Source organism: Pyxicephalus adspersus, chromosome 11 (genome assembly GCF_032062135.1).
Source record: "Pyxicephalus adspersus chromosome 11, UCB_Pads_2.0, whole genome shotgun sequence".
Classification (NCBI taxonomy): domain Eukaryota; kingdom Metazoa; phylum Chordata; class Amphibia; order Anura; family Pyxicephalidae; genus Pyxicephalus; species Pyxicephalus adspersus.
In genome coordinates this window covers 37,263,900-37,285,812 of record NC_092868.1, presented here as the reverse complement: position 1 = coordinate 37,285,812, position 21,913 = coordinate 37,263,900, and the positions used below count along the sequence as shown (strand labels likewise).

The following is a 21,913-nucleotide window of genomic DNA, read 5'->3' as shown; positions in this document are numbered from 1 at the left end:
TATGACAATGGTGTTTATAAGGGATGGGCTAGAAGGTCCGAGCTCCCCGGGTCATGTAACTCCTTGATAACCAAGGCAAACTCTGCAGTTGTTCCTTTTTGTAAATCAAACCACAGCTTGCTCCAGAATTTATTGAATGTCTAGGCTCCATAAAGATTTTTAGTTTTTTTGCTTTGTTTGTGATTAACTCACAGTGAGGATTTTATACAGCAACTGACACCACACTGCCTAGTAATATCATGAGACAAACACCTTTCCTAATTGCATTTATTAAAATAATGTACATGTTCCGACTTACATACAAATTCAACTTAAAAACAAACCTACAGTCCCTATCTTGTATGTAACCCTGGGACTGCCTGTACATCACCCATCCCCTATAATAGTAATGGTATAGGATTACAGTGGCTGTATAAGAAGCATACACATACATAAGCAACCCTTGTAATGTAATCTGGGGACTACCTGTAAGCACAATCAGCCTTTCTCCAATATGACAAATGCAACAATAGTTTACACATATCTGAATGCCCAGCAACCATTTCTCCCATATACCATGTGCAGCCATTATTTTTCCAATATAAAAAGGGCAGCCGTTACATTCACCATGTTAAATTAAATACAATACTAGGTGGAAAATTTTTAATGGTACAAATTGTTATGTGATGTCAAAATAATTTCTGATCAGAACTCAATGATCACCACTACTGGTGACAAGAATAATCAGACAACAGCAATACAAAAAGTTTTAGAGGAACTGTGGTGACAACTAAAGTTTATCCCAAGCAATCATGAGCAACACAAGCAAAATATTGACCATCAGATAGTGATGATTTTTTAAATTATTTAATTAATGCACAAAGTTTGGCGTTAAAGCAGTTAGGTAGCTCAGCAGTAGCTTTCTTTTCTTCCATATGAAAAAGCAGTATTAACGGTTACTTGTCAATGCATTTGTATGTATGGAAATAGAGGTTAGTGCAATGCCCTTTAAATGTAAATTTTTGTTACTGCAATTGTGCTTGTATGCCACCCCGTGCACAGCTCTTTAATAGTTCTGCAGCTTTACCTGTATTTCCAGTAATATTGTTACAGTATAGGAAACGTGTAGACATAAAGCTGTGAGATCCATAACAAAGCCAAGGGATCTGTGGGAGGATTGTGTTTTGGATTCTTTTGTATGCATACCAATTAAAAAAAAAAACTGCTATCTGCTTATGTTTCTCAGCACATTTCTTCTTTTTCTGCTTGATTAAGGAGTCGAGCTGACAGCTTGCCCTGAAGTAACAGTAAATCATTAGTAAATATTCAGTAACTGCTTACATTCCATGCAATTTTGGAAGTAGACTTTTCAGATAGCTGTCAGGGTTGGCTCTTGTTCTTTAAATTTTCTCACAATGTGAATCATTTGCAAGGCAGAACTTCAGTTATGACTTGGATTAAATGAAGGACAATCAGATAAAGCTGTTATTGTGTTAGAAACATCTAATTTACATTAAAATCTCTTGAGCACGTTGAGAATAGATTACACTGATTAGTGAGAGATTAAATCAGCAGATGATTTTAAAATGTTCTTCTTTTTGATTATTTCTCAACCTCTCAGGAAACTCATGAAACTCAACATGTCTGAAATGAGCATCTCATGCAAATAGTAACTGGGATAACATAGTCCCGAGGGCCCGTTATAGTTTTCTGCTTAGAATAAAACCATATACAAAGCACAATTCATATTGAGAGCCCAAAATAAAAATAGACTTGAGGGCTTTTTTTGCATTTTTCTGGTACACCTGTGACTTTGGAGTTCTAAAGATGATGGTCTGTTACTTTTTTATTGGATAAAGTCAAGGGATTTATGTCCATATTTAATTTGACTAACTACATCACGGAACTCAGGAATTCTAATTATATGATAAAAGAAGTAGTGTTGGGTGCAGTCATATATAGGATATTCACTTAGATTGGGCCTGATTTATTAAAGCTCTGCAAGGCTGCAGAGGATACAGTTTAATCAGTGAAGCTGGGTGATCCAGCAAACCTGGAATGGATCTGGTTCAGGATTCGAAACATTTGTTAGCAACTGACTTTGAAGAAATCCATTCCAGGTTTGCTAGATCCCCCAACTTTACTGATGAAAGTGTATCCTCTCCAGCCTTGGAGAGCTTTCATAAATCAGGCCCATTGAATCCGTCTGCAAGCCTTGAGGGTACATTCCTTCATCATGCGTCAATATAAGCCTCCCTCCTCACTCAAAGTTTCAATGAGTTTAATTAGAAACAATGCTGTACAAACATAGTAGCTGAATCAAGGATTTGCGTCAGGGACTAACGCCATATCACTAATATACCCAGAGGCTTAGTCATAGAGGTATGCAGAAGGAAGTGTGTAGCATTTGTAAAACTTCTTTTGAAACTTTAAAATGCTTTAAAGTGTGTCCTTTCTGTGATTGCAGTAGCGATGGGTGAATTTACTTGATTTCTGCTTAGCATGAGTTTGGTGATCACTCTTTCCAGTTTGCCTAATTTGTTAAAAGGTGCACATTTCAAAAATAGAATGGGAGTTGATGGAAACCAATTGTTAGGGTAAATAGAAAGGAGTATTTCAATTGGCTGGTGGTGGAAGGGGACAGCTCCTAACATCCACCAGCCAATGGCCAACTATTTAGATTACTGGCTAGGTGAAGTTGTCAGTGTTCTTATTGGCTGGCTGTTTTTAGTGTTGGTATAGCCCCGGAGAACAAACATTTAGAAAGCAGTCTGCAAGGTAAACATCTAAGAACCAGCTGTTAACCACCTTTAAACTTGCACATTAGTTTGCGAACTTGGCAAACACCATCAATGCAAACTCAAGTTTAGGAGAAATTAAACCTCCTCCCTGAAAAGCAGTGATTACCTTTAGTTAGAATTGTACATCAAATATTGCTGAGCCTCTGTCTATCTTTTGAGTCTTCCTATTGGTTTTTGAGGCCACTGGTTGTAGTTAGAGACCACCAGGCACTCACAGTTGGTAGGACTAAGCTTAATATCTATCTTTTTCCTTTATGATTTAATAGCTTCCAGGACATATGGTCCTTTTTTGGTGTGTTTCTGTCTAAGGCAGGGCTTAAAAGTAGAATACAACCGAGAATATAACAATAATATGAGCATGGAAAGTCTTACAGGTTTAGGATGCCGTATGCGACCCCAACCTTAAGTTATGTAGAAATCGTTTCATTCTATATCATGTGAAAAGTTGATTCCATGTCCCTAAGCAAGATATAATACTTAAAAGTACAACTGCAGTTGTAAGGAATTAATGAAAATGACATCAAGATTAAACTCCTCCACTCATTACAGAACCTCTAGAATTACTTTTTAAGTACCTAATTAAATTGCTATTGGATATGGCCAGTAAAAGTAATACCTTTTCAATAGGCAATGCAACAAAGTGTACTTGAAAACAATATGAGATGAAGCACTGCAATAATTACTGTGCCAAGTAAATGTATAGAATTACAATGGTTCGGAGAAAACTAAATTTTATTTATGTAGTTCTGTCTGAAAAAACAGAATTGGTATTTGGTGTTTTTAGCTTTTGGGTAAATAAAATTTCCAATCACAAATGTGACCTTTTGCTACAATGTTCAAATCATGGAGTATTTTTTTTTGTAAAACGCAGATTCCAGTTTGATGGAGCAAACATTGTGGCTGCAGGCACGTCATTGCATTCCTCTGCAGTTATACATCCTCATAATAAAATTTCCAAATTGGAGGGGGCGTGGCCTGATGGCGGCAGAGCAGGACGCTGATTCCTGAGCTCCGTATCCCGCCTGGGGATTCCCCATAGTGTAAGCGCTTATTGCGCCTCTTTATTTGGCCTCATGGGCCCTAAAGTCAAGGGGGTGCAGAAGGGACGCCCCGGAGGGGGCGATCCCTCCACCGGAGAATTATCCAGCTTCTTCGTGGATTATCCAGCTTGTCTGGGACAAGGCCTCAAAGCCGGGGGCTCGATTAGTCACGGCACCCGACGAGCAGGCACCCTTGGCACGGTGCACTTCGATGGAGACCGGATTGCAGCAGGACGGGTCAGCATCCACTCCAGATGCCTCCACATCTTCTCCTGAGGTACACCCCGACTCTCCCATTCCCAGTCCCTGCATGCTACCCTCCTTAGACGCCTCTTCTAGTCAAAGTCCGGCCAACACAGAGTCCGCAGAGGAGTGGAACTGGAAGGCCCACTTACGTGCTCCTCCTACCAAACAAGATTTGGAACGCAGTATAGGGCACTTGGAAGCGAGTTGTAAGGCAGAGTTCCACGCTATACGCGAGTCTGTTCAACAAGTTACTAGCGCCACCGCAGCTCTGCAAACCCAGTGTGCTGATCTTTCTTCACGAGTAGTATCCCAAGCGGCCATTTTGGAACAACATGAAGCGCAAATTAATATGTTGTATCTGTTGCATGATGACGCTGAAAACCGCAACAGGAGGAATAACATTCGTATACGGGGTTTACCTGAAACCGTACCGAATTCAGAATTGCCTGCAGCTGCCTACTCTATATTTGCTAAGCTTCTTGCTGTCCCATCTGATGTTGATATAGAGATAGATCGGGTACACAGAACGCTGGGCCCACGCAGCATAAATCCGCCCTAGAGATGTTATCTGCCGGTTCCATTTTTACAGGACCAAGGAAGACATCATGAAAAAAGCCAGAGAATCTACAAATATTGAATATGCCGGGGCTCAGATACAGCTGCTGCCTGACCTCTCTAAACATACGTTGGATCTCCGCAGGGCTCTTAAACCGCTTTTGACAGTCCTTCGTGAACGGTGGTGTCCTAGTGCTTCTATAGAGTCCTGTCCCTGGTCCGACCAGTCTTCAGTGTCCCTCTCATTTCCGATTCCCCATATGGGTCCTAGAGCATGGACATGGAGATGTAATGACTCCTTGTTCAAAGACTCTCTCTGTGCAAAGGCGGTTCTCGATGCGATAACAAATTTTATTGGCGATCACACCCTGGACCCCACTCCCCTTCCTATGCAATGGGAGGCTATGAAGGCGGTAGTTCGCGGGGTCCTAATACAACAAGGCACTAGGCTTAAAAAGATCAGAGTGCAGGATATAGCCTGTATGTCTGATAAAATCCGTTCTCTGGAACGCCTGCACAAACAAAACATGGCCCCTGCTGTATTTTTAGAATTGACAGCTGCTAGAACCCATCTTTTGTAATTGTACGATTTAGCTCACCAACGACACAGGGATCGTTTCCGTAAATTGATTTACCAATATGGGGATAAATGTGGCAGATTACTGGCAAGGGGTCTTCACCCACGCACGTCCACCACATATATCCCGTCCATACGCACTCCTGATGGCAGGCTGACATCTATCCCCAAAGAGATCCTGCAAACGTTCTATAAATATTATGCAGACCTCTATCAATTACGCCCTGCTCCAGCCACTCCTTCCTCTCTTCAGGAATACTTAACTAAAACAGCTCTCCTAACTCTAAATTCTGAGGTGATTTCTCAATTGGACTCCCCATTTACGGAGGAGGAGGTATCTGCTGCCCTGCAGGCCACCCCGACTGGAAAAAGCCCAGGTCCAGATGGATTTACTCCACGATTTTACAAGCTTCATGCGTCTAATCTTGTCTCCTTCATGACCAAAGTGTTCTCTTCCGTCTCTGCTGATACGCCGTTCCCTTCACAAAGTTTGGAAGCGCATATTACGGTTCTTCCCAAGCCTGGCAAAGATCATACAGTTTGCTCTAATTATAGACCTATATCATTGAATAATGTGGATGCAAAAATTTTTTCCAAATTGATTGCTAATAGGTTGTCCCCACATATGCCATCGGTGATCCATAAGGATCAAACAGGCTTTATTTATGGAAGGGAAGCCAGGGATAATACTATTAAGACTCTCCTGCTGACTCAGTTTGCTAAATCCTCAGGTACCCCTGCGTGCTTACTGTCAATAGATGCTGAAAAAGCCTTTGACAGGGTTGGCTGGCAGTTTATGTATTCTGCGTTACGTCAGGTGGGCATGGGACCCTGCATGGTCTCTAGAATTGCAGCACTGTACTCTGAACCCAGAGCTCGGGTGCGGGTTAATGGCAATCTCTCCGATTCTTTTCAAATCAAGAATGGCACGAGGCAGGGGTGCCCTCTCTCCCCTTTACTTTATGCCTTAATCATGGAACATTTGGCTGTTGCCTTGCGCCACAATTCAGATGTAAAAGGGATCCAGGTGGGTGATACTCATTATAAGATTTCTTTATACGCAGATGACCTCTTGATATATATACCATCCCCTCATGTCACGATACCTACTATCCTGAAGGAACTTGCTGAATTTGGTATACATAGTAATATAATAATAATATAATCAAGGTCAACTATTCCAAATCCGAAATTCTTAATGTTACCTTGGACTCTTCTCAAATGTCAGCTATGTGTTCTAATGTGCCTTTCCGGATTTGTTCTGATGCCATTAAATACCTGGGTATAATGATCCCCTCGGATCCCTCCAAACTGTTCTCCCTTAATTATTCCTCAATGTATAGTAAACTTCAGTCTGACCTTCAGAAATATGACTCCTTGCCTCTCTCCTGGTTCGCCCGTATAAACACTCTTAAGATGGATATAATCCCCAAACTGCTATATCTCTTTCAATCGGTCCCCATATTTTTGCTGTCCGCATATCTTCTCAAAATTCATAGGTTATTTTTAAAGTTTATATGGCACAAGAAACGCCCTAGACTGGCATTTAGCACTCTTTCCAAGGCTAAAGGTAGAGGAGGTGCAGGGGCTCCAGATGTTATTTCCTATTATAGAGCATCGGTTTTAGTGCGTTTGATAGATTGGTTTCACAACAGTGAGACGAAGGAATGGGTACAGCTGGAAGATTGTCTATCCCCAGTTAGCCTCCGGTCCCTGCCATGGGTGGATCGGCCCACCCTCTACTCCCACTTACGGTGGATTTATTACATATTTGGGATATCCTTCTCAGAGCAGGCAAATTGTCCTCAAATCCGGGACCCATGACTCCGCTGTTTGAAAATCCAGCGTTCCCCCCGGCAATGCGAACCTCCACATTTTTATCGTGGTCTGCATCTGACAGCCATTATCTTAGGAGTATATTACATAACGGACGGGTCCCCCTACTGGCCTCCCTGGATCTCCCAAACAGGAGCAAGCTGCTTTCTTGGCTTTCATACAGGCAACTGTCATCTTTTGTAGCTTCATTTTCTGACTTATCAGTCCTTTATAGAAGCTTAACAGCTTTTGAGCAGTTGGTTGGCTGTTCTGACCGCCCCTCACATGTTGTGTCCAGGTTGTAGGAGCTACTTGCTCAGGACTCTGAGCCCTCGGCACCTCTATATATTACATATTGGGAGAGCGAATTGACTGGACATATAGTTGCGGAGGAGTGGGAAAAATCATTCACCCTAACGCATAGGTTCGCCTTAACCTGTAGAGCTCAAGAGGTCAATTATAAAATTCTATCCAGGTGGTATTATTGCCCAGTAGATCTCCATAGAATCTCCCCTACACAATCTGATCGATGTTGGCTATGTCATTTACATAAGGGGACGATGCTTCATATATGGTGGGAATGTCCGCCTATATATCGATTTTGGGACACAATTATTCAGGTGTATAATGACAGCACTGGGTCCACCATAACCAATACTCCCAATATAGTTCTTTTATCCATGGTTCCGGGTTCACTCAAAACCATCAAAAGTGGGGTCCTACGTCATTTTCTTACGGCAGCAAGGGCCACTATTCCGAGATTGTGGAAGCAATCTGGTGCTCCTTCTATAGCCAATTGGGTCTCCGAACTTGAAAAAATCCGCCATATGGAAATGTTGGTCGCAGAGGATGATGATAGAATGGACCAATTTAGAATTACCTGGTCCATTTGGGACTGATATAAGGACTCTTCCCGATTCCGCACTTATCTTACTTAGTGTCTAGGCTTACAGGCTGGATCCCAAACCCGGTATTGAGGGTCAATATATACCTCTTATTTCTTTGTACCACTTGGCATCCCCCCCTCCCATCCCCCCCCTCTTCCCCCCTGGGCTGATTTGTTATATGTATCTGTCTGTGTTGTTATTTTATCTGTTTTTTATGACTATTGGTTTACACCCTATGCCATACACTTCCGATAGCAGATATATAGCTGTTTTTGTACAGGTTTAACATGTGCTATGTGATCCCTTTAGAACTGTTATGTTTCTCTGTTTTATTTATTTATTTATTTTTTGGGTATATGCAGCCTTATGGTATTGTATGTCTGTTAATTAGAAGCTTACGATGTTATGTTTGTTATGGTGTGTGTGTTATATAGCTGATGGTAAATGTGTTATGTTTACCTGTTACCCTTTTTTATCTGAAAACTTAATAAAACTGATTTAAACAAAATTTCCAAATTGTATGTTGTGTTAGGGCATTGAAAGGTGAAATCTGGGTTAACACTCTGGATTGATTATGTTTGATCATTTCGAACCATAGAATTGTATAAATATCATAAAATATGAATGCAATTTAAAGTTATACTCTGAAAACTATAAATATCAGATATGCCAAATGAATTTTACAGCAATTTAATGGAAATATAATTCAATTAAAATATGCAATCACTGTATGTGGAGGCATGGAGGTTTAGTGATTAGTAGCCTAAGAGTAAAGACCTAATCAGACAAGGAACGACAATATGCAGATGAGTATCATTACTCTGAGCTTTTTCAGCTATGAGAACAAAAACTTTTGCAAGAGTTGTAAACTTTATTCATCTATATAATTGAATGAAGTTACTGTATGAGGTAGACACAGCACTGGAAAGCAAATACATGGTCAGGAAAGAATCTATAACTTGCGTATGACTGAATGCCAGCTAACATGCCTGCCTTCTAAGGAGTATTATTTTACCTATTTTGTACATTTAGGAAGTGTGTCCCTTGGCCAGTTATCATGGAAATAGCTAACCTCACTGACTCCTTGCTATTTTCACAAAGATTTGCCTATTCCTCCAGACTGAGCAGTCATACATTGGTAGTTTTTCAACTTGGGCAATGGTTGGGAACCCCCTGTCTGGAGTATTATGCTGTCACAGGTCAGGGATGTGAGGCCCTTCTTCTTTGAAGAGCGCCCCAAAGGCACCCCTGTGTAATTTTTTGGCTTGGTGTTTTTGCATTTTTGCACTTTTTTCTATTCACAAGGGTCTTTGTTTTAGAAGTTTTGACATTTTTAAACTTGCCAAAGAAAATGCAATGTGGCACTGGGAAAAAAATAAAATAAAACTGTACAAACTATAATATTATTGCGTTGTGTCACTGGCAAATTTGTAACAAGTTATTGGCTATAGCTTTTGTTTACGAGGAGACCTTCTTAACTTTAAAAATTCATTTTGGTTGCTAACAACAATTATGTTTCATAAAACATTAGATGTCAGAGCTACAGCTACCTAAAAAAACTTTTTTTTTTTGGTGAAATTAGATTAGGGGTGCTGCTGCTAAATTTATGGCAAGCTAAAATTTAAAAGTTGAAAATCAATTATACATCCTAAATATGTAAATGATTGCCAGAAACAGCGAGAGGTCATCAAGAAAAACTTTTAAACTAGAAATGATAATTTTAATCAATACCTAAATAGTTGAATACACTCTATCTACATGCTTTCAACACAATTTTGCCTCATCCCTAAGGAGCCAGATATGTTTTTTTTAGGCTGAAAAACAATTTTTCAATTAATTTAAACATTTATTGATTAACACACCACATCAGTTGTACATACACATTAAAATCATTTAAAATCATATACATAAATCTCCCTTATTCTTAATAGATCTTTGTTCATTCCTTGATGCATTCCGTGGAAACGGTCCACTTCATCAGGAGGAAAACCATAAGAGAGAAATAAGGGTAGAATGGTCAGTTCCATGATTGTGTGATCCCCTCAGGCATTGGGTCCGGGGCCCAAAAGGAAAAGTGGCAGCTATGCAGGATAATTTTTTTCCAATTTAACCAAAACAAGCAAATTCAGGTATTTTAACTATTTAGATGAATACACCAGAAATATAATAGCCGTTTATATAAACATCCTCTATTCAATCCAATATGAATGCTGCTATTCCTATGTCCCTCTAAACCTGCAATGGAGCTGGGACTGTAAATGAGGAGGCAAAAAGTAAATCAGTGACTCAAAAATCATACTCTTTTTTTGGGTTGCTTCAAATGCAACAAACTTTCAAATTTCAGGTGCTGGAGAGGAAGGGAGGTTCACAGATAACATGCCAAGTTTAAATATCTCAAGGACCAAAATAAATAAAAGGTGCCCATACTTGTCAGGATAAAATACAGACTACCAGTGATCATTAAAAGTACTTTATAGTGTTTCATTAAAATTTCATCAGAAAAGTTAACCTATTAAATTTTCTTTAAATTTTTGCAGCACAACTTACAACAATCTGATGGAGGAAGCCTCAAAAATGGAGAAGATAAAATTTAGATACATTGTCCAAATTTATGGAATTTGCATTGATCCTCTTGGAATTGTGATGGAGTTTATGGAAAATGGATCCCTTGAGAAGCTTATCCCCACACACACTCTCAGCTGGCAACTCAAGTTCCGTTTCATTCATGAGATAGCACTTGGGATGAACTTCCTCCACATAATGAACCCACCATTGCTGCATTTGGATCTGAAGCCTGGAAACATTCTTTTGGATGAACATTTACATGTTAAGGTAAGGTAATGTCTACAGCTTTAAATCTTAGAATTTAAACATGCAAAACACATACACAGTTGAAATATTTTCTAAATACTTGTCAATGTTTCATATTATACATTTTTAAAGCTTAAACATACTAGCCAGTTTCCCAGGCTACAGCAGTGACATAGCATTTCAGCTGCACTCATATTTCCAGTTCTAAGTGAAAACAAATATTTTTCTGTAAGGGAGAAGATGACCTATAAAACTTTACATTGTGTCATGTTCCAAAAATTTAGGAGTGCAGAACCACACTTTTCTTTGTGCTTTCTTTACAATAAACTTTTTTGCATGCATATTTTATGCCAGTATTCATTTGAAGACTATTAAACAAAATTAAAAGGAGAAAATATGTGAAATAACCACCGTAACTCAAGCAATCAATTTGTTTTGTGGCAGATTGCTGAATGAATGTTGCTAATAGGTTACTTTTAGAGGTGGGTGGAGAGAAAATAAATTCAAAACAGATCAAGATCCATTTGGGCTGATCAAGAAATTCCTAGTTGGAAGGAGTCTGAACATTTAACCCACCAATAGTAAAAAATGCCTGTATATAATTGGAAATAATTGATGGGATTATACTTGGTTAACAGTCACAAACTGTGACTGTGTTGTTATTGAATTATAGAGGGTTATCTGCTAATATAATATAATATTGTTATATCATTAGTAATAATCATTATTATAAAATTATAAATAAAGATTATAATTATTATATTAATAAAATATGATGTTTGAAGTCAAATTGTTTGAATATCAGATTTCTTGAATTTCTCTATGCTGCACACTTCTAATGACCCTAACCTTGAAATAGCAAGAGAAAAATGGGTAACATGTCACTACTAAGACCTAATCCCGATAAGTAGGAATTTCAACACTTTTGGATGTGGCCCTTGGTGCCCACATTCATCCATCCGCATCCAGGTGGACATCGTCACCCTGAAGAAACTGCCAAATGTCTTCCTCCAGCTCATGGTGCCTAATAACCAATCCTCCATTCCCTATAAAGAAGCAGCTATCTTCTCGATTTTCCTTTCTTCTTGCCTTATTTACCCAACCCACAGATCTAGCCAGCCTCCAGCAAGTATGGGCAAGTATGGGCCACCATATCTGACCATATTATAATAATACCTGGGAAAGCGGTACTTAAACCTAGAAAACCCCACCTAATGTCCTTAATTATTTCTTAAGATGGCCTTCTCGCTAGATGGTTGCCCCCAACATGTAGCACTACAATGTCAAATGCCCTATCCAATCTAGCATACCGATGAATTTCCAGCACCACCCGATTCCAAAGCATACCAGGGATGCCAATCCATCTAACCGACCCCACGGAGTGTGGGACACCTAACTGATGGCCGTAGATCTGCTCCCTTTGTACCCCAGTGTACATATGAATGGCCGAGGATCCAAATGAAACACCGCCCTGTGCCTGAAACAAAACACAACGACATGCAGGGTATTCACCATCAACTACTGTAAACATATGCACCCCCCACCCCTCGTAACAATTTCCCCAGAAACACCCCCATGTTTTAAACCAAATGAGGCCTCACATACAAACGATATTGGCAAGACTCCTACCTACCTATGCGTTTTATCATCTGTTCATCCAACCCCCATCTGGCTGCTTCTGTGGCTGTCCCAATCCTAAATGAGTGAGACGCAAAGCCCCAATTTTCCCAAACACCTTCTAAAGACTGCCACAAATTGATATCTTGACAACGGTAACCCCGCCTCATGCACCAAAAAAGCCCCCCACGGCTGGAGGCACCTGACAAAACTCTTTCACTGCTGTTAACGGACAGGCCTTGGAACCCTGAATTGCCCCGATAGTGAAGCCAAACCCTTTTTCTCCCTGATCGACTTTTGACTCCCTAATCCAGATTGAAAGGCTACCCTCCCGCAACAAACCCCCCCATGTAGTCTTAGTAGGACTCACCAACTCATCTACCCTAAAAGCCCCAAAAATGGCGAGGGAGAATGCTGCTGTAAACAATAACACCTCATACTGACAAACACAAATCACCCTCAGGCTCTCCAGCATGCCCAACAATAGTTGAAACATTACTGGTGGCCGCCGATCCCGCTGGCTTGCTCCCTACCTTTAACCCATCAGCGCCAGCCTAACCAGGAAATTTATTGTGAAATTAGGGAAACCCATCGCTTTAAGGAAAAAAGCAATTGCTGCCATCTGTTGATTATTACCGAAAACTGATATTCCCCCAATAAAACAGTGACCCAAAAGAGGATCATATCAGCAAACTCCAGTTCCTGTCCATCTGACCTCAATTGTCTGTAAAGGTCCCACCATTCCTGCCATGCCCCACCATATGAAGACCATGTCCCCGCGATGACAGACCACCGTGTCCACCGTTTCCGAGGATTCTAGCACAATTTTCCATAATCCCTCTGGACAAGGGTGTCCATGCTGATCTGCCTCTGGCGCCAACAATCAGAACGTTTTGTTCGCTAGCCTATGATCCCAAAGTTCAAGGGCCAACACTATAGGAAACATTTCCAACAGTGCCAGATTGGAAAGCAAACCTGTGTCTGCCCACTCCTGAGACCACAGGCCCGCACTCCAGCTTCTTTGAAAGTAGGCCCCATAACCGGCAGATGCAGCGGCATCTGTAAAAAGCTCCATGTCAATGCTCGTAACTGCCCTTCTCTGCCATACTGACCTTCCATTGAATTTTTCCAGAAATGCTTTCCAAATCTTTAAATACTCCACCAACTCTCGCCCCAACCGTACATAATGCAATGGTGAGTGCACCGCCAGTCTCACCAAAGCCAGTCTTCTTGTGAAAATTCTGCCCATCGGAATTATACGACATGCAAAGTTGAGCTTCCCCAAGAGTGACTGCAGTTGCTTCAGCTGCATCTTTTTACGGTCACATGCCAGTCAGTCAACTTAGCTGCCAGCAAACTACATTCCATTCGAGCGGTGTCAATCTGTATCCCCAAAAAGGACAGGACAGGCATGGGTCCCACAGTCTTGTCCTTCGCCAGTGGAATTTCAAAGTAATCTGCAATGTACTGCATAGTCCCTAATAACACCCCACAGACCTTTGACTGTGGTGGACCGATAAAGTGAACGACTGAGTTCACCCCTGCCAGATCCTGGACATCCCACTCCACAAAAGTACTAAAGGTCTCAAACAGTGAGCAGGAGATGGAGAAACCCATGGGCATGGGTGAACCGGCAGCAGGCGAAACCCAGATTCAACGCCCACCTTTGCCAACTGAGTACTCTGTCCATATCGCTGCACCCATCTCACTGCGCAATCAAAAGAGGCGTATTGGACTGAACACAAATCAGGATCAATGGCCTCATTTACCGACCCTCCAGGTGGGTACGAGAGATAGTGAATGAGGCGAAACTTATTAGGTTCCTTCTTAGAAACCAGTCTCAAAGATTTCCATTTGCACCAACTCTCCCCCTGCAGAGATCAGGTCCCTGGCTGTCACTGACCATGTCTGCCTGTGCTGGCAAATCTTTTCTGCTCTCCCCCCCTAGGTAAAGTCCCACTGCCGTGCAGTGCCCATGCAGTCCTAGGGTGTGAAAAATCCTTCTCCCCTGGAATCAAACCCATCAGCACGTTCTTCAGAGATTCCCAGAACTCTGTACCCCCTGAGGCCCTTTAGGTGCACTCCGCGCTGTCACCCCCACAGCCCCTCCATCTGCCTGCTACAACACACACTCCCCCCCTCTAACCCTGAAGCCCTTCTATTAGTATCATGAAAAAAATAAATGTGCTTACCAGCTCTGCCAGAACTGCTTGGCCCTGCAGACGTGGATCCAGAAATCACTGCACGTCCTTCCATGTCATCCTCTTGCTGAACAGCAACAGCTGCTGGAGGAATGTGTGCTTCATGTTCACTGTCCTCCCCTTTGGTCACTCCTGCTCCAAGTCTTACTTTCAAGACTAAGCTATTTCAAGGCTTTTCCCATATTAACCACCCTAGCATTCTAATCCTGTCCGAATTTCCATGCAAATTTTTTTTGCATGGAAATTTATTTACATTGTCTAGGCATAACTAACCGAAATATGTCCAATATTTAATAAATTTAATAATAAACTTTAAATTAAAAAACACAAAAATCTGTAAAAAAAAATAGTTAAACGTGTAATGTAAGTGTACAGTAGCATATTTGAATTTCCCGCCGATCCTCCCGCCCGCACCGATGCATGCATCGACGTCACTGGAAAACCAATGCATCTCTGCATTCTGCATTGCGCGGCTGAAGATCGAAGAAGACGGACGTGTCCTCAGGACATGTGGGGACCAGCAGGTTGACGGGGAATGCCAACGGAGAAGGGTAAGTGTTTTTTTTTAGGTAAAGCTACCCCAAGTATGACTTGGGATTACCGCTAGGGGGGTTAAAAAGGACAAGAAACACTGTCCTAAACTAAGGAAGCCTTTTATTTTGCATATACTGGCAGGTGGAGAGGCACCTACATGGCACCCAGATTTGTAGAAAGATGGGTTCGGATTTAATGTATTCTAAAGTGTTAAGGCTTGAGATACGTTGTTTAAAAAGACTTAAATAGCAGGTATTGGGTGTTATCACAGCCTGATAAATCATACACATAGCCTGATATTCAATAATAAAATTATGATGATCACAATACCCGGTCAACCATAATATCACAATTTATAGGCATTTTAGATTAATTGAAGTCTAGTACATCTATTCTCCAGTGTATTCCATTACAGAGATTATTTGATGCATGAGATATATTGTATATAATAGGCAATATCATGTGAACTGCAAGCTCTAAATAGTTCTAGATTTAGGTATTACCACATACTGGCAATATAAATATTACACTATCATATGCATTACAATATATTTTTGGATATTCATTATTGGCATGCTATTCATATATGTCCTCATTAGGCAGTTGCTTCAAAAAACCAACCATAAAGCCACAAGTAAAAAGCTAGGTAAAATGGTAAAAATATAGGAGGCATGGTTAAGGCAGCTCAACATATTTGTTATATTATACCCTATATAGGAAACTATTGTATAACTATGTATAAACTATTGTGGAACTAGAGTATATTAGAATCCCCAGCTGCAGTTGTATTTTACATTAAAAATATTACATATAAAAAAGTATAAATAAAATAAAAATATAAATATAATATAATATTTGTATAATATATATATATATAATAAGGGTTAATTGTAAGCTCAAAAAATATACACTGTAGTTAACAATGTATGCGTTATTAAATCCGCATACAGGTAATGGAAAGTATATTAATAAAGATTGATTTACTTGATACCTTTCCAGTAAGACTTTACCTTAACTGAGCACAGTATTGGGTAAATAAATGTCAAACTTGATAATAAACAGGTAAGCAATTATAAAGTTGTACAATTTTCTGGCACATTTTTATACCTTGACATAGAAAATTGACTGAAAAATAGAAAAGCTACCCGAACTTTATGATAAAGTTCTAGGCTGGGTCTATAATATAGAAAACACTCTAAACGATTAATGTTACAAAAATATCAGCAAAATGTCACATTCACAGATTATCTGTGAAGGATCAAAACATTAAAAGATATGATCTTGTATGGTGAAAGCAAATATACCATATGAGGCTCATTCTACACATCAGGACTAAGACCATTACCGTATTTTTTGCCGTATAAGACGCACTTTTTCTTCCCCAAAACTGGGGGGGAAAGTTAGTGCGTCCTATACGACAAATGTCTCTGGCTGCATGCAGAGTGTGTCTCTTCTCTCCTCTGCCAGCATCGTGTCTTCTCCTGTCTGTAAAGCAGAGCGAAAGAAGTTGGCACAGCGCCACCTGCTGTTCCCTGTCCTAACTGCCGTACAGTGGAAAAAAAGCACAGAGTGATCAGAAGGGGAATTTGAATGACACAGAGTGATCAGAAGGGGAATTTGAAAGGCACAGAGTGATCAGAAAGGGAATTTGAATGGCACATGAATGATCAGAAGGGGAATACCGGTATGAATGGCACATGAGTGATCAGCAGGGGAATAATCTTTCAGAATCTTTTTTTTCTAGATTTTCCTCCTTTAAAATTGGGTGCGTCTTATATTCCGGAGCGTCTTATACGGCGAAAAATATGGTAGTTTAAAAAAAGTAACAGTTATTTACAAGTGAGTCCAGTAAAATTTAAAAAATGTGTCTATTGGCTGAAAATAAACCTCCTTATCTTTGTTGTAAAGCTGATCTTCAAGCAGAAATATTGTATTACTCACAGCCATTGATGCCCATAAAAACAAATTGCAAAACAAGTATAGCAAATAATTTCCCCCAAAACCCTGCCTTGTAGCTTAGTACAATGACACTTGTCCATATTTTTCTCATGTTTATAGCTGGTAATTCTGATTAATAGTAATGAAATTACCAGATATTAAAAGACATTTTTTAGGAAAATTAGGTGAATAAATGATTAGAATTAGTGGAATTCAGCTCTAGGGTTTTGTAAATGTATCCTATTTAATCTACATTTGCCTGGTGACACAGATAGTCCACCAACTTCGTGACTTGAGAAGTGAGACAATGATTTCTTGGTGTGCAGAATGCCTGTAAATAACTGAAGAGGGGTGAGGAAGATGGCTTTATAAAATTAATTTTAGTGTTTGCTCTACTACTGACATCATGAATATGCAAAAACAGGACCCATCATTCATCATAAAGACCTGTAAAATTTGGTGAAGTATATTGCAAATTAAGCAGCCAAAAAGGAAACGAAAAAATTAGTCTTTTGCATGTGATAGTTTCATCTCAAAACAAGAATGCATACCAGGAAAGATATGCAAACATTTTAGCCTGGCCAGCAAACACATTGGTTTAGCCAGTTTGTCATGTGCCCGTGTAATGTGCCCATGTGTTCACCATGAGCCATGTGCCATGTATGATAAATGTGCATCACACAAAGTTAGTCATGGTGATTGGCGACCAAGGTGAAAGGTGGACAAGAATGAAATTAACAAACTCAACAAGATGAATAATGCTGTGTGAAAATATAGACACTTCATAATACACAACGCCATTATTACAAATAATGCTATATAAAAAAAAAAACTGTTAAAAAAGTTACTTTTTAGGAAACATAGGTTTAAAGAAAATATGTTTGGATTGAAAACCAAAGGCGCCTGCTGTCTCTTTCTGAATGTATTTGTTGCCTGTCTGTCAGGATGATCTTCTTGTTTCTTATCCTATATCAAGTCTATGGATCACAGGAAGGGGAGAAAGATGACTTTCGGGTATTTGGTGCATTAACACTTTTTTCAAAAGGACCATAGATATTTATTTATAGAAAGTATGTACTTAAAAGTAGAAGATACAACTTTAAAGTATCGGTTCTGTTTCAGATTTCAGACTTTGGACTGTCTAAATGGAAAGAGAACTCAACCCGAGAGGAATACATAGAAAAGTCAGCAATCAAAGGAACCTTGAATTACATCCCTCCAGAAATGTTTCTACAAAGCAGTCGAGTGATGGGGACTAAATATGATGTGTACAGGTAGGATGACAATTGTACATCATTTCACTATATAGAAAACTAAATACTGGGATAAACTACATAAACATATATATATATATATATATATATATATATATATATACATACACTTGTTTGATAACCCGGCGTTGCCCAGGTTTTTATGTATTGCAATCCTATATTATACAAGAAAAGGAATCAAATGAAGCTATAGTGATTTTCTTGTCTACAGTGTTGTTTCATTTTTTTTGCCTTTGATTGCACTCAAATGTCCAATATATTGGTAATATATTTATTTTATGTGGGGTTAGTGTACTTATCTCTAATTATGATAAAGGTTAAAGCTAAAATTATGGAATAAGTACTATTTGCTTAATGTAAAAATGACTAAGAGGTCCATAATGCAGGCATCTCTGCTATATAGCCCATTCATAAAATGTAGGTTGCGGTATGGAACCTGCATGAATTCATGGTAAAAGAGAATGGTCACCTGACTTTGATAAATGATAGATCATGTTACTGCGCTCTTTGTGAGCTTTTTTTAATCCTAAAACCATCATATAACTATTTTCTGTTAGCAGGGGCAGTGAGCTGGAGATTTTTGGCAGGAGGGATCACAGTCCAAAACCTATTTTATACACTGGAATGTACTATTTGCAGTCAGCCTGATGTCTGACTGCCTAAATGCTCCTCTTGGTAATACCTTTATATTTAGGTCTGTTATATGCTAGAATTAAAAGTAGAAAATCAACAAGAAAATAGTAATTGCATTAAAGAGAACTAAGCCTCAAATTTTACAAAGCAGTTAAGCAATGTCTCAGAAGCTTCTATGTGTTAACCATTTGATACAAACTTCAACAGTATAAATACACACAAGATAAAGTAAAGTTACAACATCTGCAACTTACAGAAGCTGAAAAAGTAGGTAATCCATCCAAAGAACAGTCTATCTATAGAGCAGATCCAGGCAAAAGCCCATCCGCAGGACAGCCTATCCATGGAAAAATCCATGCAGGGGACAACCCATCCAGAAAATATCCAGGGAAGTCCATGCAGGGGACAACTCATCCAGAGAATATCCAGGGAATCCCATGCAAGGGACAAGTTATCCAGAGAGCACCATATCCAGTGAATAGCCCATCCATAGGAAAGCCCATCCAAAGTACAAAGAGAACAGCACATCCAAAGAACAACTTGTAAACAGACCAGTCCATCCAAAGAACAATCCATCCACAAAACAGAGAAAAGTAGATTCAGAGAATAGCCTATAACAATCTATAAAGCTATTATATGCAGAAATATGACTCTTGCTTTAGCATTTATATGGTTTATATTATACCCATGCAATGCATGTGTAAGGCCCTGGTCAGCACCAGTATTCCCCAGACACAAGTCCCCCAATCTACGCTGCAGTCTTCACCTTTAGTAAGCCCCAGCTCAGCCTCGGGAGACAGGTTGCGTCTTCCAGCACTTGCTTGCCCCCAGGACTTCCAATAGACAAGTCCAGAATTCAAAGCCAGAAATCATAACAGATAATCCATCCACCAAAGTACACAGGGACAAACACAATCAGAGTATGGGTCACAGGCAATAGGTCAGTCTAGGCAGCATAAACTCGCAGGGTCAGAAACAGGCAAAGTCAGCAACAGTAAATCAACCGAGAAACTCGCCAACACATATTAGCCTAGCTAAACTCTACAGCAGGCAATGGTGACTGGAAGTAGAGAGGCTATAAAGTCTCAGCAGAGTCAGGAGCCTCTAAAATCCCCTTCAGCTCTGCACAGCCTCACAGAGTGGTGCTGGGGATGCCGATAAAATACATCAGGCTGTACGGCTACAGGGAAGCAGGGGCTGCTGCTATCTTAGTTCTCCTGGCTGCTGCAAATGACATTGCTGAGCAGAATAAACCATGTTTTATACTGCAATGTCGCACAGCACAAAATTGGCAGACAGATAAACATCTCAAACATTATGCTTATGACGCAATAAAAGTTCTAATTATTAGGAATTAGTGCTTAGGCATAGTAACTCTGTATTGTGTTAATTTCTTTCACATCTTTAATACACATCTGTTAAAAATTGTGTTAGAAACATCAATATGTAGTCTTCATGCCTGAGATGGGATTTTTGAACTATACTGAAAATGGTCAGAATGCTTAGGGAAAAAAAACTACTGTAGTTGTCAGACATAGCACCAATATTGCCTTTTCCTTTGTATTGCAGCTACTCAATTGTTATCTGGGAGCTTTTGACTCAGAAGAAGCCATTTGCAGGTAAATGTGTTTTTTTATTTTTTTTGTGTTAAGCTCATATTTTTCCAAAGCATCCCGCAAAGTGCAGAGTAGAGTGCTCGGACCCATAGTATTTAGGTATTACCTGCTTCCTGCAGTCACATCCTGTTTCTTAAGTTTCTTCTTAAAGTCTACCTGCTAAAATCACATAAACAGTTGTAGAAAATGGCTTTTCTGGGGGTGTTTTTTAACTAAATACTGACCATTGCTAGCAGCTGAGGTATCTTCAGCATCTTTTACATTTTCAGGACAGTTGAATGCCTGGTCCTCTTTTGCATTCTGTAGTTCCAGTAGCTCTACATCACTTCAAGAATAATATTGGGATTGATTTATTAAAGCTCTCCAAGGGTGGAGAGGATACACTTTCATCAGTGAACTTGGGTGATCCAGCAAAGCTGAAATGGATTTCTTCAGTCATTTGCTATTTGCTAGCAGGTTTGCTGGATCACCCAGCTCCACTGATAAAAGTGTATGCTCTCCAGCCTTGGTGAGCTTTAATAAATAAGGCCCATTGTGTCTGATGCAGAGACAGATTTTCAGAATGGGGCCCTAGACAAGATTTCACCTGTGCACCCTCTCTCTTTAAACCTATAGCTATGGATAAGGATAGCTTTGGATATGATAGCTATGGATAAGGATTCCAATATGAGCCAAGCTGTCACCACATTTGCATGGTCTCTACTGGTATAGCCCATTCATTAGGACAACCAACTGCCTGCAAAATTTGATTGACTTATTTAGAGAATCATTAGGATTGTAGCTGGGCCCCTGGTCATATCTTGGACCCCAGGTCCTTGCATTAGTTACCTTTTGGATGATCCAGCTTTGTGCTGCAGATTCTTAAGTTGCTATTGCTCTTAATGACACCAAATAACCAAGTCTTACATAACCTCCTGCCATAGAAATTGATATTAGGCGTCTCTTTATATAGTCAGCCTTTTCCAGACTTTTTCTTTGTAGTGACAGTGTCCCTTCTATGGTTAACATTGCATAATAACACATATTAAATTCAACAATTAGGTAACAGCATGATGACTGTCATAGTGAAAGTAGCAGCTGGCCAGCGGCCTCAAATAGAGGACATTTCTGAGGATGGCCCTGTGGAATGTCAGCAGATGATTGATCTGATGCAGAGATGTTGGAATCAAAACCCGAATAAAAGACCGAGTTTCCCTGGTAAGTACTTAATGTTGATTGTGCAAAAGCTAAGCTTTAAAATTTATATACAGATACAGATAGAATTACATATAAGTAGCTGTTATCTACTAAAGACTTTGTATTTCTGTCCATCCAATTCTTTCAAATGTTAGTTTAGGCCATGAAGTAACTATTATATAGCCACAACATTTTGTCTTGCATAATTTATAT

The 21,913-nt window shown here is 39.8% G+C and overlaps 1 protein-coding gene across 1 annotated transcript in view; it reads left to right on the top strand.

The window, feature by feature from the left end:
* ANKK1 (ankyrin repeat and kinase domain containing 1) overlaps positions 1 to 21,913 on the top strand; it is a 48,579-nt gene that overhangs the window by 18,147 nt on the left and 8,519 nt on the right. The window contains exons 2-5 of the mRNA XM_072426156.1: positions 10,438 to 10,732; positions 18,124 to 18,275; positions 20,478 to 20,527; positions 21,566 to 21,721. Coding sequence (XP_072282257.1) covers positions 10,438 to 10,732; positions 18,124 to 18,275; positions 20,478 to 20,527; positions 21,566 to 21,721 — 653 coding nt within the window. The remainder of the gene's footprint in view (positions 1 to 10,437; positions 10,733 to 18,123; positions 18,276 to 20,477; positions 20,528 to 21,565; positions 21,722 to 21,913) is intronic.